This window comes from Anomalospiza imberbis, chromosome 8, assembly GCF_031753505.1.
Source record: "Anomalospiza imberbis isolate Cuckoo-Finch-1a 21T00152 chromosome 8, ASM3175350v1, whole genome shotgun sequence".
In the NCBI taxonomy this organism is placed as follows: Eukaryota; Metazoa; Chordata; class Aves; order Passeriformes; family Viduidae; genus Anomalospiza; species Anomalospiza imberbis.
In genome coordinates this window covers 17168528-17182830 of record NC_089688.1, presented here as the reverse complement: position 1 = coordinate 17182830, position 14303 = coordinate 17168528, and the positions used below count along the sequence as shown (strand labels likewise).

General features: G+C 40.3%; 1 protein-coding gene across 2 annotated transcripts in view; it reads left to right on the top strand.

Moving 5' to 3' along the window:
* The window catches only part of WASHC2C (WASH complex subunit 2C), a 35055-nt gene that overhangs the window by 923 nt on the left and 19829 nt on the right, over positions 1-14303 (top strand). Inside the window, exons 4-17 of one of the 2 annotated variants that reach the window (XM_068197534.1) lie at positions 1387-1452; positions 2124-2297; positions 2932-3025; positions 3407-3465; positions 4245-4292; positions 5540-5644; positions 5911-5998; positions 7173-7241; positions 7605-7717; positions 8372-8444; positions 9236-9292; positions 11150-11314; positions 11916-12040; positions 13856-13948. In XM_068197534.1, the coding sequence (XP_068053635.1) occupies positions 1387-1452; positions 2124-2297; positions 2932-3025; positions 3407-3465; positions 4245-4292; positions 5540-5644; positions 5911-5998; positions 7173-7241; positions 7605-7717; positions 8372-8444; positions 9236-9292; positions 11150-11314; positions 11916-12040; positions 13856-13948 (1329 nt within the window). The remainder of the gene's footprint in view (positions 1-1386; positions 1453-2123; positions 2298-2931; positions 3026-3406; positions 3466-4244; positions 4293-5539; positions 5645-5910; positions 5999-7172; positions 7242-7604; positions 7718-8371; positions 8445-9235; positions 9293-11149; positions 11315-11915; positions 12041-13855; positions 13949-14303) is intronic. The other variant, XM_068197535.1, reaches the window with a different exon arrangement.

Below are 14303 nucleotides of genomic sequence, written 5' to 3'. Positions count from 1 at the left end.
TGTGTTTTGTTAAAACATATCCTAATTCCCTTGTGAATGATGCATTCTCCAGTACTGGCAGGTTCCCTTTGCCTTTTCAGTGATACCTTCCTTCCTTGCTAATACATGACCTGGTGACCAGAGTTTTGGATTTAGAACTATGAATGAGTAGGGAATTCTGGGATGTCTTCACTTATCTTCACAAGTTGCATGAATGTAGCATTTGTCTGCACTTACCTGTCTGAATATGAGGAATGGTATACAATGCTGTAGGTTTGCCTAATGGTGTTATTTTAATCTAAAAGCATTTGGTATTAAAGGTGTTGACCTGCAGGCAGTTGTCCCCTTGGTATGGTCATGGCCAGCGTATTTTCTGGTTAATGTTGCCACTTTATAGATGTCTCTATTTTGAAAGATAAAGCTAGACTTGAAAGCCTGTTGCAACATTGTATCACTGGAAGTATGTGTCTAATTAAGATGGAGAGCTTTAGTAGTATTTCAGATTTTTGGAGGGTTTTTAGCACTTTGAGTTTTATCAAGTGTTTTGTTTTAATCAGCATTATTTCAGGCCATACATGTCTCATCATGGTATTATTATTGGAAGGACAGTGACAGAGGAAAAGATGGAAAACTGAATTTATATTCTGGGGGGTTTTGGCGGTAGTGGGTTTTTTTCAGTGCTGCAGTGTCTTTTCTGACCTAGCTTGGCTGTTCAGCATAATGATTCTGCTGAGAACAGTTTGTACCAAATGTTTTAAATCTCATGTGCTTACAGCTGTTTGTTCCCAAATTATGGTGCACAGAAATAGGTCTTCGTTTCTGATTCTCATTTTAGTGAGAGATCTGTCTCTTCCCAGGGGATAACTGCACCCGTGCTTGAGATTTGGATTTAGGTTTGAATTTTCCATGGAGATCTTTTATTCCCCATTTTCTCCTTGTAGCTGGTCCTATAAGAGTGCTCAAAGAGCTGGGTGTGAGGGGTCATCAGAGCAAACTGAAGGTTGAGGGTTCTTGTGAGCCCTCTCCATGAGTATGGAAGGAAAGCTACCAAATGACAGAAAACTAAAGGGAAGTAGACAGCTTCTAAGCAAACCATAGGTTTTACTCTGGAGGTGTCTAGAACTGCTTTACGTTGGGAAGGTTAAAACAGTGCATTTTTTATCATGTTCAGGTTAGTCTGCTAGCAGACTTGAATTACCTCAGTTGCACTGAGATACTGCCGGTGGTACCTTCAGTACCAATGTATGAAGGTACTTGACGTCATCCATGGCTTCTTTTTTTTTAATGTGTAATGAACTAATGTGTAATTAATTATATATTAACAGTGTATTTTGTGGTGGTACCCATGGTTTAGCTCTTGTAGTAGTACGTTGTTCTTACGTGAATTAATTTTGCTTGACTTTTCAGAGAGTATATGATGAAGAAGTGGAAGAGCCTATTCCCAAAGCTGATGTTGGAGACAAAACAGAGCAGGTAGTTAACTTCAGCTGCCTTGAGTGCTGTCAGTAGGTTTGCAGCCATTGTCTACCTTCTCATTTTCAAACTTGGTTTGCTTACATTTACAGCTTACAAACCAAACTCCTTCCTTTCTCCTTGAAGTCTCTCTGTTGAATAGTGTATGTCACTCAGTCATAAAGTTGACAGTGATATTGGAGGCTACTACAGTGTGTGATCATCTGTTAGGGCTCCCCAAGCTCACTATGGTATCCAGCAGATAAGTCTTATGCATTGATTTTTCAAGTGGTTATGCATGTTTTTTCAGCAAGAGGACTAAGGCCTTGGGCAACCTTACTGGATTCACAGGTAGTAAATTGGGGAAGCAGAATCTGACTGAAATAATTCCTAGGAATAAGTACTCGGAGAGCTATATATATATGTGAAATCTAGATGTATTATACCATAAATGTCCCCATAATAGTTTAGGAGCACAAGTAAAACAATACTGTGCTTGTGTGGATGTTTAGAACATCTCTGTTTCTGGAGTGATGAAAATGAATTAAACAAAAAAAAATTCTGATTGTCTTTCTAATGCACATAGTGAAAAAGCTCTCATTGTGCTAATTTGAAATTAACATTTGTGTGTTGTGGTAAGATTGAGTCTTAAGTAGAATGCAGTGAGCATGTGTTTTTTTCTGTTATTAAAGGAAAAGACGCGAGAACAGAAAGAAGCTGATTTAATCCCTAAAATTCAAGAAGCAGTGAACTATGGGTTGCAGGTTCTGGACAGTGCATTTGAACAGCTAGACATCAAAGCAGGGAACTCTGACTCAGAAGAGGAAGAAAGTAACGAAAGAGTGGAACTGATACTTGAGCCAAAGGTACAGGGACCTGTTCTTGCTGGGTTTGTTTTGCTTTCTTGGACTTGCTCTTTGCTTCTGTCAGCTGTATTACTGCCTTAGTGTAAAACTGATGTTACCTAAACCTGTTACCTAAAAAGAGGATTTGATGACTGCATCTGAAGAAGTGCTCTCTGCTGAGCTGCTCCTTTTGTAACCTGCCTGTCTTGCAGTTAGGTTAGCATTAAGGTATGGAATCCTAAAGGAATTTATTTTAATGGCGTGAACTTTGAAGGGGAAGCCTCAGTTCTGTGTTGGAGTGGGATGTAAAAATTTCATGTGTTTTAGGTATAAGCCTTATCTTTATGGATGATTTTTGCCATCCCAGTAATTAAAAATCCAAGGTCCAGGTTTTGAGATAAGACTCATGCCTGTAGGTCTTTGAAAGGATATTCTTCTGTTAGATGTAGGAGGAAACGTGTTGGGACTACACAAATAGAAGTAGTCACTTTGTTTGACAGTGATGAGAGGAATAAACCTCAGCTAGCCCACCCAGTTGTACGTTGACTTAAAGCATACGTTTGGTGGGACTCTAAACAAGCTTGTATCTTCTTTGAGTTACAACAAGGGATGTAAGACTTCTGTCTTTGTCAGCCATGATGTTGTCTCTTTCTAGGATCTCTATATTGACAGACCTTTACCTTACTTGATTGGCTCTCAGCAGTTTATGGAACAGGATGATGTTGGCCTTGGAGATCTCTCTAGTGAAGGTATGTGCTGGCATGACCTTTTATTTCTATGCAAGTAATTAGTTCCTAATCCAAGATTTTTGACTGTTTTAAATCACTGCTTTGGTTATCCTGTGTACTGTTCTTGCATGGTTAGATACAGCCTGTAATTAGCTGGGGAAAAAAATGTTCATCATGCTGTAACAACCACATTTCCAGTATACAAAGTAGTTACTTTTCAGTTACTTCTGCTTTGTGTATTAGAAATGCAAAGTGTTAGCATTTCATCAGCTTTCAAAGTTCTTTCAAACCACTCTCTACCCACCTGAATTTTAGTTTTCTTCACAGAGTCTTCAGGTGGCTTAAATGGTGACTACATTGTTCTGTGTCTGATGTTAACTTTTTTGTTTCCATTTAAATTAGAAGGATCAGTAGATAGTGATCGAGGAAGTGTAATTGACAGTGAAGAGAAGGATGAGGAGGTAAGTGACAAGTACCAGCTGCTTTGCACAAACACCTCTTGCATGTGAGGCCATTAACTACCTTGCTTTTTGATGTTGGCTCTCAATATAATACTGCACAATGTTTTTTCCCTGTGTTAGTTGGGATAAATATACTTTGTTATTGTTCTTATGTAGTGGTTTCCTCTTCAGCTTTCCAGAGGAACATTTATGTGATATTGACTCTAGCTGTTATTAAAGTAGAATACTTCAAACTGAAGTGGTTTATTCCACTCTAATTTAATTTTGTGAAGCAAATCAGATTCTTATCAAGAATTGCATTTATGGAGAACAAACCTATTATAAATTACAGTTACAAAGAATGGGGTGGAGACTGAGAGGAACAAATTTAAAGCTTTAATTAATCCACCTCCAGGCTTTGCTTCATAAATCTGCTGCATTGGAATATCAGTTTCTGATATGTTTTGCTTGCTTTGGCTGGGATGTCTCTGCTTTGTAACTGTGCTATGGAAGCAATCCCTTTCTCCTGAGGTGTTTGCTTTTGGTTCACTTAAAGTGAAATCCCTTTTGAGTTACTTGGATGCAGTCACAATGGAGCCTGCTGTCTTTGCTGAATTAATGACTTTCTAGTGAGCTCCTGTCATAAAGATGGTCAGCAGCGGGGGAACAATTTCTTGGTCAGATCATGGTGAGGAGATCTGAATGTCCAGACTTCAGCAAGTTCAGAATTTCTGAGTTCTCTGCCTTAACCACTGGACGAAGTAATGTGTGTACTTGTCTCTGGGTTTCTTATGTTACAGGAATCAGATGATGAATTTGGAAACCCTAGTGAAGATGACCAAAAGACGGTACGGTTAAACACTCTGGTGCATACCTGAAAGACTTCACATTTGTGACACAGTGAGCATGCATAAAAGAGGAGATGAGAGCTCTGGACATTTGATTATTAGCAACTTTGTGAGGCCTGATTTTTATAACTTTTTATGGGAAGGTCCTCAGCAGATGGCACCATGTTTTGGAAATGAACTTGGGTTGGGCTGAAAGACATGCTTGCAAGCTCTTAGATACAGAGCCTATGTAGCATGGCATTGCCTGATATGTGTTTTCCTCAGGAATAACTTGGGAAACATGAGAATTCAAAGAATCTACCCCAGGAAAACCAGGCTTCTGTGGGTTTATTTGGTTTATAATTAAAAATCTAGTCTTGTTGTGCAGGAGGCAAGGAACAATACAGTTTGGGTATTACATGGAATCAAAGGTGTGAATGGTATTAGATATTCTGAACAGTATATCTGTTTGGATAATGAATGAGAAGGGAAGAGAGATGTTGAGGTGGAAAAATTCAAGCCTGACTTTAGTAATTGGTTTTAGAAGAAGGAATCTTATCCATATTTAGATGTGCCACTGCAAAAGACTTTTAGGTGGGGATCCTCAATCTGGCATGATTAAATGTCAAAAGAGCAATGTTGGAAAAAGGCAACCCTTATTTAATCTACTTATTAATAATACAGTGTTGGAAAAACACTCAGATGTTACTTTAAGCTTCATAGGGTAGCTTTGTGTGCCTGATGTATATTAAGATGAGCAAGTATCGTTAAGATGAGCAAGAACTTTGATTTAGTTCAATTCTGGGCACTTGCCTGTGCCAACCCCCAGCTCTCATCCTCTTATTGACATGACTGAAACCAGGATGTGAGCATGTAGTGTCTCTCATTCTGCTGTCCACCCTAAGGACAGAGCAAGATGATACAATTTTTTACTAGTTGATTAAGGGACACTAAGGAACACTTAACAGAGCGTTCCTGTGTTAAGACTAAATGCCAGGTCTTTAGTTTGTGTGTGGTAGTGGTACACATCTTGTGAGGGGAGCCTTTATGTCCTCAGTTGCAGCATTCAGTGACACAGCACAGGGCTGGGGTGTGCTAGAGAATGCAGCAACTTGCTTGGAGCTAGAACTCCTTCCTTACCTTTCAAAAGCTGTGAAGTACTCCAAGTTAGCTGTAAGTTCCCATCCTTTCTGTAAATTTGATTTTATCTAAGCAGTTGTAGTTTTGTGCTTGTTTTGTATGCAAACAGGATATTAATTGTTTTTTAGAGGATAGCCCCGATGAGTGATGAAGATGATGATGATGGCTGTGATCTCTTTGACTCTGAAAAAGAGGAGGATGAGGAAGGAGACTTAGATGAAAGCACAAAGCCTGTGAGTGATTGCTGCCTTCCTTACAAAGCAAGGTGACATTGAAAACCATGTATTCATCAGAACTAGAAATTCTGGGAATTTTTTTTATTCTTGATGCATGCCTAATCTCTGCTTTCTTAACGGAAAGCTGTATTGCTTCTTCTGAGGGCTTCAGGCAAAGTCTAGACAAGATACTGTACAAGTGAGGCTATAGAATACAGGTATTTATAATTGCAATTGCATGAAGTTGCTAACTGGATCTGCTGTTATTTGTCCTTACTGCCCAGAAAAAGAAGAGGCCAACATCATTTGCAGATGAGCTGGCAGCCCGAATCAAAGGAGAAGTGCCAGTCAGACAGGATGAAGAGTGTTCAAGTGAGTTATCTCCCAAAATCTTTGAAAAGTTTTTGTGCAGTAATGGGGGACTTCTGAAAGTGTGGGACAGGAGATTGTGGGTTACAATACATGAGTTACACAGATCTATTATTTGAACATGTATTAGGTGAAAACATGACAAGAGGAATTGCAGACACTGTTTTGTGCTCTGAGTAATTCTTTGCCCATAAATCAGAGGACTGAAATGGAATTCACTGAGAGTTATAGTGGGCAACACATTGCTTTCAGGTGAGACAGGTCACTCTCAAAACACAAAATATTGGAAATGCTTACTTTCCAATCTGATTCTCCCTCTGCATGTTTGACCATGTGTGCTTTCTCCTGTTTCAAGTAAGTTTGTGGAAGCCATTGGTCACTGTGGTTTTTCTGTGAGTTCTACAGTAGAAAACACCTCAAGCAGTAGGTTGGACTTTTCATGTGGTGTGAATTGTTTGTTTTCTTTGTGGCTTAAATATACTGTTTTGAGGAAGTGTTCCTTGCTACTATCACTCGTGATATTTTAGACTAAATAATGTGTTTACTTTTGTGTTACTTTCAAAGGCAGAGATGTCTCAAGTATTTAGTCTTGCAGCAAAGCAGCAGTTGAAAATAGCTAGCTGAAGTTGAGTTGGCAAGTGCTTGTGAGGCTGCTGTTGACCTGTAATATTGACAAGATGAACAGACAAGAGCTGTGTGTGTGTTCTTGCACAGTTCAAACAATCAAACTAGGTCTGTTGATATCAAGAGTATAAAACCTACCAACTTAACTTGTTCAGTTACAGGGAAATCTTCCAGTCATCGAAGTAACCTTGTAAGGCTAGAGGAGATAAAACTCTGGCTTTGCTTTTGGTAGCTGAATGAAGACAATAATAAATCTGGAGCCATTTGAGTGGCTGTCTGGAATGCTGTGTTGCTTTCTGACATCTCAGGTGACACTAATCTTGCATGTAGACCATTGTGTTGAACCCCTAGTGCCTGACAGAATGATTCTATTACAATTTTAGGTACTAGTTTTAGAAACCATATTTCATAGAATTGATTCACCAGGCTGATTCATGTGAAAGCACAGAGATCAGCTTGGTTTGCTATTTTTTTAGGTTATTTTTGCCATAGATAGATCTCAGACTGTAAGTAAAGATGGACTAGTTTTTTAATTGAAACTTTCTTCTTAAAGCCCTGTCATCAGAGACCAAAACAAGGAAAACCCCAAAAGAGAAGAAGGAAGTTAGAGTTCCATCGGATGGTAGGATATCCTTCTCTCTTGTTTTTGAATTTTGGGCTGGATTGTAAGATAACGCTTAGAAATCATGGCTCTTGCTATAGAAGCTGGGTGAGATATCAGTAAGCATCCTTCAAGATGAATGTGTAAACAAATCTAGGTTGTGATGTGCATGTAAACAAGGCTGGAAACACACTTGGTGAGAGTTCTTCCTTTAATGTGGCCTTCTGCAGCAACCGCACAACCTAGCACCTTCATCAGCTTCTCTCTGTGTCATGTTTATAAGAGCAGATGGAACCAAAGCAGTTTTTATTTTGGTTGTCTCTAATTCCCTTTCCTGAAACTTGGATCAGTCTTACCAAAGCTTGTGTCTCTTGTACTTTCTAGATGATGATGATGACATCTTCAAGCCTCCTAAACTGACTGATGAGGACTTCACGCCGTTTGGTTCAAGGGGTGGACTCTTCAGTGGTGGAACAGGCCTCTTTGATGATGAAGAGGTGAGAATGCTGCAGATTGTAGAAAAGGAGTGTTTCCCCCTTTACAAAATAAAACAAAAGATCCCTGAATATTCCCACTTCTGGAAGACAGAGAGGACAAACAGCATTTTGTTGCTTGGTAATATTCAATTGTTTTGGAATAGCATAGCTTTCCAGTGGGGAAGAACTACACAAATGACATACTTATGTTCCCATTGGTACAATGTGGATAAAACATATGTTTTATCCACATGAAGATCAGGAGTATTTTTATGCTTGTCCTGACCTGAATTTTTCCCTCAAACCTTACTGTATAAACTTCAGTAGGAAAGCTTAGAAGGGTATAATCAGGACCTAACCAGCTGTGTATTAATTAGTGTAAGTCCTTGAAGATGTGCAGATAAAAAGTCATTCCTTCTCTTGAGCAGACAGACTAGTGATCAGTATATTAAATTTTAGAGGAGTGCTGCTTTTCTGAACATATACGCTCAAGTTAACACTTGAGTACCTAGGTTAAAGTCTGTATTTGCAGACATCCTTTTGAGAAGGGAGTGGTGATTACCTCCTCTGTCTTGGCTTAGAAGTGAACATTCAGTATGGAAAAATCAGCATCTGTAATTTCCTACAAAAACAAATTCACCACTTCCCCCCATTTGCATTTTCATCTATGAGCAGAGTGATCTTTTTGCTGAAGCACCAAAAGGAGAAGAATCAAAAGAGAGAGAGGAGCAAGTCCCAGTAAGTGAAGGTAAGAACCAACATTGCCTCCTGTAGTCTTGTCTGTGCTGTGATTTATTACTGCTAGCAGCTAGACTGTTCCAAACTAGAAAGCCTGATGTAGCAATTGCAGAGCAAGTCTCTTCTCCTCACCAGTCTCAACAGAGAACAGCTATGTTGAATTTTACGTGTGTTTGTTTGCTATGATGTGTTAGACACACCTGCTCTCCTAGAGCTGAAAGGGTGTCCTTACTGCTGTTGTCAGAGCTCTCTGTTGTGCTGAGTTCCTGCTTCTCAAGTATACTTTGCAGGATCCAGTTGTGGGTTTGAGGGGAGCAGAGATTTCTTCTTGCAGATTAATTCACATGAGTTTCCCACTGGGTGTATATCTAGACCCTTAAGGACTCTGAGCACACATTCTGTATTGCAGAGCTTTTACTGAAGCACTGTATTTGATGAATATTCAGATATGTGTTGGGAGACTAAGCCATTTTGTTTTGAATGTATTGTATTGAAGCGGTTTTGAGTGTGTGAATGTGAACTGTTGTAAATAATGCTGTATGTAATCATGTAATGTGTTTGTAAGCTTCAGTGTAGTAGAGCTGTTCTGTGGAGTTTAAATTGAAAAAAAATAGACTGTTACATATATTTGCAAAAGCCCAGAAGTTCAAGAAGACTGTGTAAAGAGTTCTGAGCTGTTAAGAAATAAAAAAAACTCAGACAACTTCTTGGATTCCTGTTTCTATGGTAAAGTTCTGTGGTAAAGTCTTTGACAGCATAAAATAAGTGCATCCATTTGTATTGTACTTCCTATGATTTCAGCATCCTCTACAAAGTCCTTAAAGAAAGTTCCTGCAGGTGCAGTATTTCTGTTTCCAGGTATGATTTATTCAATAGCCAATTGCTTCATGCACAAAATGCTCTTTTCTTTAAAACCTACTGTCAAGGTTTTAAAGAAAATACTATCCAAATACAGCAGCACTGCATTGCTTGATCATATGCTTAATGACAAATACAGATGCTTCTACCATGCTAAGCCTAAACTGCAGCATGTTTTATGGATAATCAAAGATTCTGGAGAAGCTCTGAAGGTAGGTGTCACTGATGGCAGACATCAGCAACTGTCAGCTTCAAGTGTTGTGCTCTGAACTTTAAGAATGTGTGTCACTTCAGCTGATATTATGCAGCTTAATTCTGCTGTGCATGCAGTCACAGCTTCCACCTGTAGTCTGAGAAGGAACTGCATTTTGATCTTTCACATTTTATCATATTGCCTTGGGTTAGCAGAACAGTTTAAACATCAAGTTCCTATGTTAAGACCAATCTTGTTTTTCTGGTTTTGATTCAGAGGATCTGCATATATGGGAAAGAACCAAGTCTATAACTTGGAGCTAAAAGTAAAAAGGAATTGTACTAAGATCTGTTTCTTATCAGAATCCAAGCTGATCAATGAAAATAAACATCACCAGTTGTTATTGAATTTACTGACAAAGATTGCTGTCAGTGTGCAGGCTCTTCACTTGATTGAGGTACCTGAATTTTAAGTTTTGGCCTTTCTTAAAAAAAGTCTATTTTAAGACTGGCTTCAGTTAACTGAGACCTCAGCCAGCATAAATTTTAGAGTAGGAAATACACAAATAGAGGGTCAAAGATATATGTCAACAACAGGACTTCTTCATAATTGTAAAACTTAGTAGCAGAGTTTAAAACAGCAGATTGATGTGTGGGATTTTTTTATCCATTCTTCCTTCTTGGAGGTACTGTTGTATATGCAGTGAGTTTAGTCTTTAGTTACTCCCTCTCAATGACTTGCAGACAGGCTTGAGTCACCAGAGAAAAGCCAAGATTGAGGCTCCTTTGCTATTCCAGTGAACTGTTTAGGAACTCAATAATCTTTAATAAATAACCAAATTTTATGGCTGTATTCCTGTCAATCCTGAGGCACTTTATAATTGCATAATACACTTTTTTAATAAGAACCTGCTGCTGATCAAAATTTATGCAGTCTGCTGACTTAACCAAATAGCAGTTGTTCTACTTTCTGCCAAACTTTCGTTCAAGTATCTCCTTATCTCTGTCTCATTTCCAAACATCTACACGTGAGAAGCCAAAAGACAGGCTTAGACCTTTAGGAGTGTTTGCAGATGATCAGGCACTTAGCACTGAGGCTGGACATTTCCACAGCAGAGGCAGAAGGAACAGTTGCTCTGGCTGGCTCTAATGAATCCCCACCATATCTGGTGTGCGCAGGGATCTCGCGGCCGAAGCCAGCCTCGTACTGCAGTATGGCTGCTGGGCTCGCGTGGCAAGTGTGGCTCCTGGGAAGAACTCAGTCATCTGTCCTTCCCTCTCCCCAAGCACCTTACCACTTCTATTGGGCCACAGTGGTGTGGTGTACTAGTTAGTAGAGTAGGATTCTGGTTTGGGAAGTCCATAGGGCAGCAGTGTGGGAGTACTGAGTCTTCTAGCTTCAGCACAGAGCCTGGCTGCTGTTCCTAGGGAAGATGAGCAGGTTTGAGGAGGAAGTGGCTGCAGTGAGAGTGAGGGGCTGTCTGTGACTTGGCTTTATCAGAACGTGTCTAACTAATGCTTTTGATGTGGCACTGTTGCAGGAGCGCCTTAAAAGTTGCTGAGATGGAAGCTGTACCTGATGTCACTTACCGTGGCACAAATTCAGTTTTTCGTAACTCTGGCAATGTTATTTTGATTTTTATTCTGCCCCCATCTGACCTGCAGGAGGAAGTGATGTGTTTAGTTCCACTGTAATTGGGGAAAAAGACAAGAAATCTGCAGCACAGAGCACAGGAAAAACTCCTAAGCAACCTGGGAAAGTTGTTCTGTTTGATAATGATGATGATGACGACTTCTTTGTGGAAGCAACTAAAAAGCCTCCAGATCCAGGTACCTCTAAACATTTGTGGTGAAAGATTAAACACTGAAGATCATCAAAATTGAAATTGGTAGGAACCAATGGGTTACAAAATTCAAACCTTCATCACTGCAATTTCTGCTCGGGTTTTGAGGGGTTGTGGTTTTGGTTGATTTTTGGTGTTCTGTTGTAGAGGTTTTCTTTGTCACTGGTATTTCTTTTTATCAGAGTGATGTGGGGCTTGTTTGTTTGTACATGCTCTCCCCTGACTTCTCTCTAAGGATGCTCCTTCTACCACTAGAGCAGTATCTAGACTTGCATCAGGGAATTGGTACAGGCTTTATTCACACAGCCTATAATCTTTGTGCCCAGCATTTCCTATTAGCAAGGTCTAGCTGCTGGCTGTGCTAAGCCAATACAAAACACTGCCTTTAGAGGTGCCAGCTTGCTCAGCTGCTTGACTGCATATTCTGTCACCAGTGCTTTCAGGTAAGTGGTGTTTCACTTTGGGAGCTTGTCTGGCTTTTTCTCTCAAAGACTCCTGATGTTGGTCATCGTTAAACAGTATGGTATCTTTTGAGACTCTCTTGTTCTGTATTCCTCATTCCCTGCTGGTTTTGTCTCTTTATGTAGTCAAGTCCACAGCTGACCTATTTGATGATGATGAAGAAGGTGACTTATTCAAGGAGAAACCTGCCATTCCTTCTGTGCTTGCTGGCACAACAGAAAGCCACAGAGAGGCAATCATGGAAAAAAAGGTAATGGCATATAAATGGATTGTTTGGCTGAGGTTTTAGGAAAAGTTTCTAGTGCAGTTGAAGCAGTCTTTCCATATACAACACTGTGAAAGTGGCATATTTATGAAATAGGACTAGGTTGATAGGGTCTTCTATAATTTAGTACTTCAATGGTCCTTAAATGCCTTTTGCCTTTTAAACATGGGGTTTATTTGAGGTTTTTATCTGTGTGGGTTGTGATTTAAAGAATCTTTTTAAGGCAGGATTGAAATGAGAGCAAAATGAGAAGCCTCTGATAATAAAAAATGTTTATGAATTTCATGGCTGAAATGAAGCCAGCCTGAGTTACAAACGTTTGGTGTCACAGTTCTGTGCTGCAGAAACTGTCTGCACTTAAACCAGCCACTGACAGCAACTTAACTGGTAACCCATAGTGTATTGTGGTTATTATGGGAGAGGAGGGTGGGTGTCACAGTTCTTCCTAAGCATATACAAAACTTGGGGTGTTTAGAAAACTGTTTTTCAGCTGAAAGCTCCTCTCAGTTGTAGAAAGCTCTGAACACGATAGTGAGCACATACATATGTATGTGAGAGAGTTATGAGAACCTCCTAATAACCACTCCACTTTCAGAACAGTACCTTCAGGAAAATAGTAATGCTCTTTGTTTCTATAACAGATACTGTAGGTTCTCATTTTATACATTCTGTCCAATGAGTATTTGAACATAATTAGCTGCAGTGACTCTTCTGCCCTCTGGACTGAGAAGTACAGTGCTGGGGATGTCAAATGCAAATTCTGAAGCACCTTCTCCATGTTGTCCTATGAGAAGCACCTGAGCACAGGGGCCAAAGCCAGCTTCTATTTCTGCTGCAGTGCAAGAGTATCCATGGTCAGTGAAGCGGGAGCAGTGAGAGGGATCTCACAGCACTGGGCTTTCCTGGTGAAGACGATGAGAACTGATTCAGCAGCACTCCTCCTGCTCAGTCAGGAAGAGAGGGCTGTTTTATATTCCCAGCTTTATGACAGTAGTGCTTGGGTCTGGGATCATTCTAAGTTTAATGGCAATATAGCTGGTGGCAGGCTGGGGCTGTGCTGTGATAATGCAGGAAATGATGGCTGGCACAAGCTGCCCTTGTCCTTTGTGAAACGCAGCTTGTTAAAAGAAACATTTTTCCTTAGCTTTCGAGGCCTGGCATGAGTTGCTGCATACATTCTTCTGCTGAGAAGGATGGTGTGGCAGAGAGGAGGCCTGTGGTAAGACCTGCAAGTCACTTGTGCATAGAACATGAGTTTTGGACTTCAGCCCATGGGTTGGCAAGCTTGGGTTCTGTCCCTTCAGCTGCTAGGATTTTGCCATCAGCATGTCTCTTAGCAGGGATCTGTCATGGTTTAAGAAAGGTACTTCCCAATTTAGTGCCCCCACTGCAACCACGCTGTTGCTCACTCCTGCCACCCCTCTCTCCCTGGGGAGGGCTAAAGGGGGGAATTGGAGGCACAAAAGGTAAAGATCAGGGGTTGAGATAAAACCAATTCACTTGAAACCGCAAAGAGATGATAAGAAAGCAAACAGCAACAGCAGCAATACTGATGACAGAAGGTACAAAAAAGAGGCAAATGATTCTGCTGCCTCTGCCATGCTGAGCTGACTGAGAGAGAGCACTTCTCCCTGGAAGAGACTCCTTCCCCCTGTGCCCAGCAATGACATGAGGTGGTATGAAATAACTTCTGGGTCCTGGCCACGCCCCCTCCTGGCTACTGCAAAAAAATGTGCCATAGATGTGCCAGCCCTTACTGAATCTAAATGGATGCTCATGCAGTCTGTTTTTGTCCTAAAGAGTCAACCATCTTCAGGTGAGGATTTCAAGCCTTTATCTGAAACACCTCCAAGAAAACAGAGGGGCCTTTTCTCTGATGAGGAGGATGCTGAAGTGAGTATTTATTCAAGAAATCCCTACAGAAATCCTTGGGATCTCAGTCATCCTGACTTCAGTCCACTTGTATCTGGGGACTCTATGCATTTTGTAGGATTGGGAAATCTGACATCTATGCATATACTTCCAGCTGTTCTGAAAGTTCCTTCTTGCTCCAAGAGTGAAAACTGATTGTTTTCCCCATCTTTAGGGAGTTAAACATTAGTGGTACACACAGGCCTAAATTAAAAGCCTGAAGACAGGAAAGAGCAGCAAATTAAGAGTAAGAATCATTAAATACTGCATATGTTACATTTTGGCTTTCATCTAGCAATTAACTGCAAAGATGAGGAAAATCCCAGTGCAGTTGCAA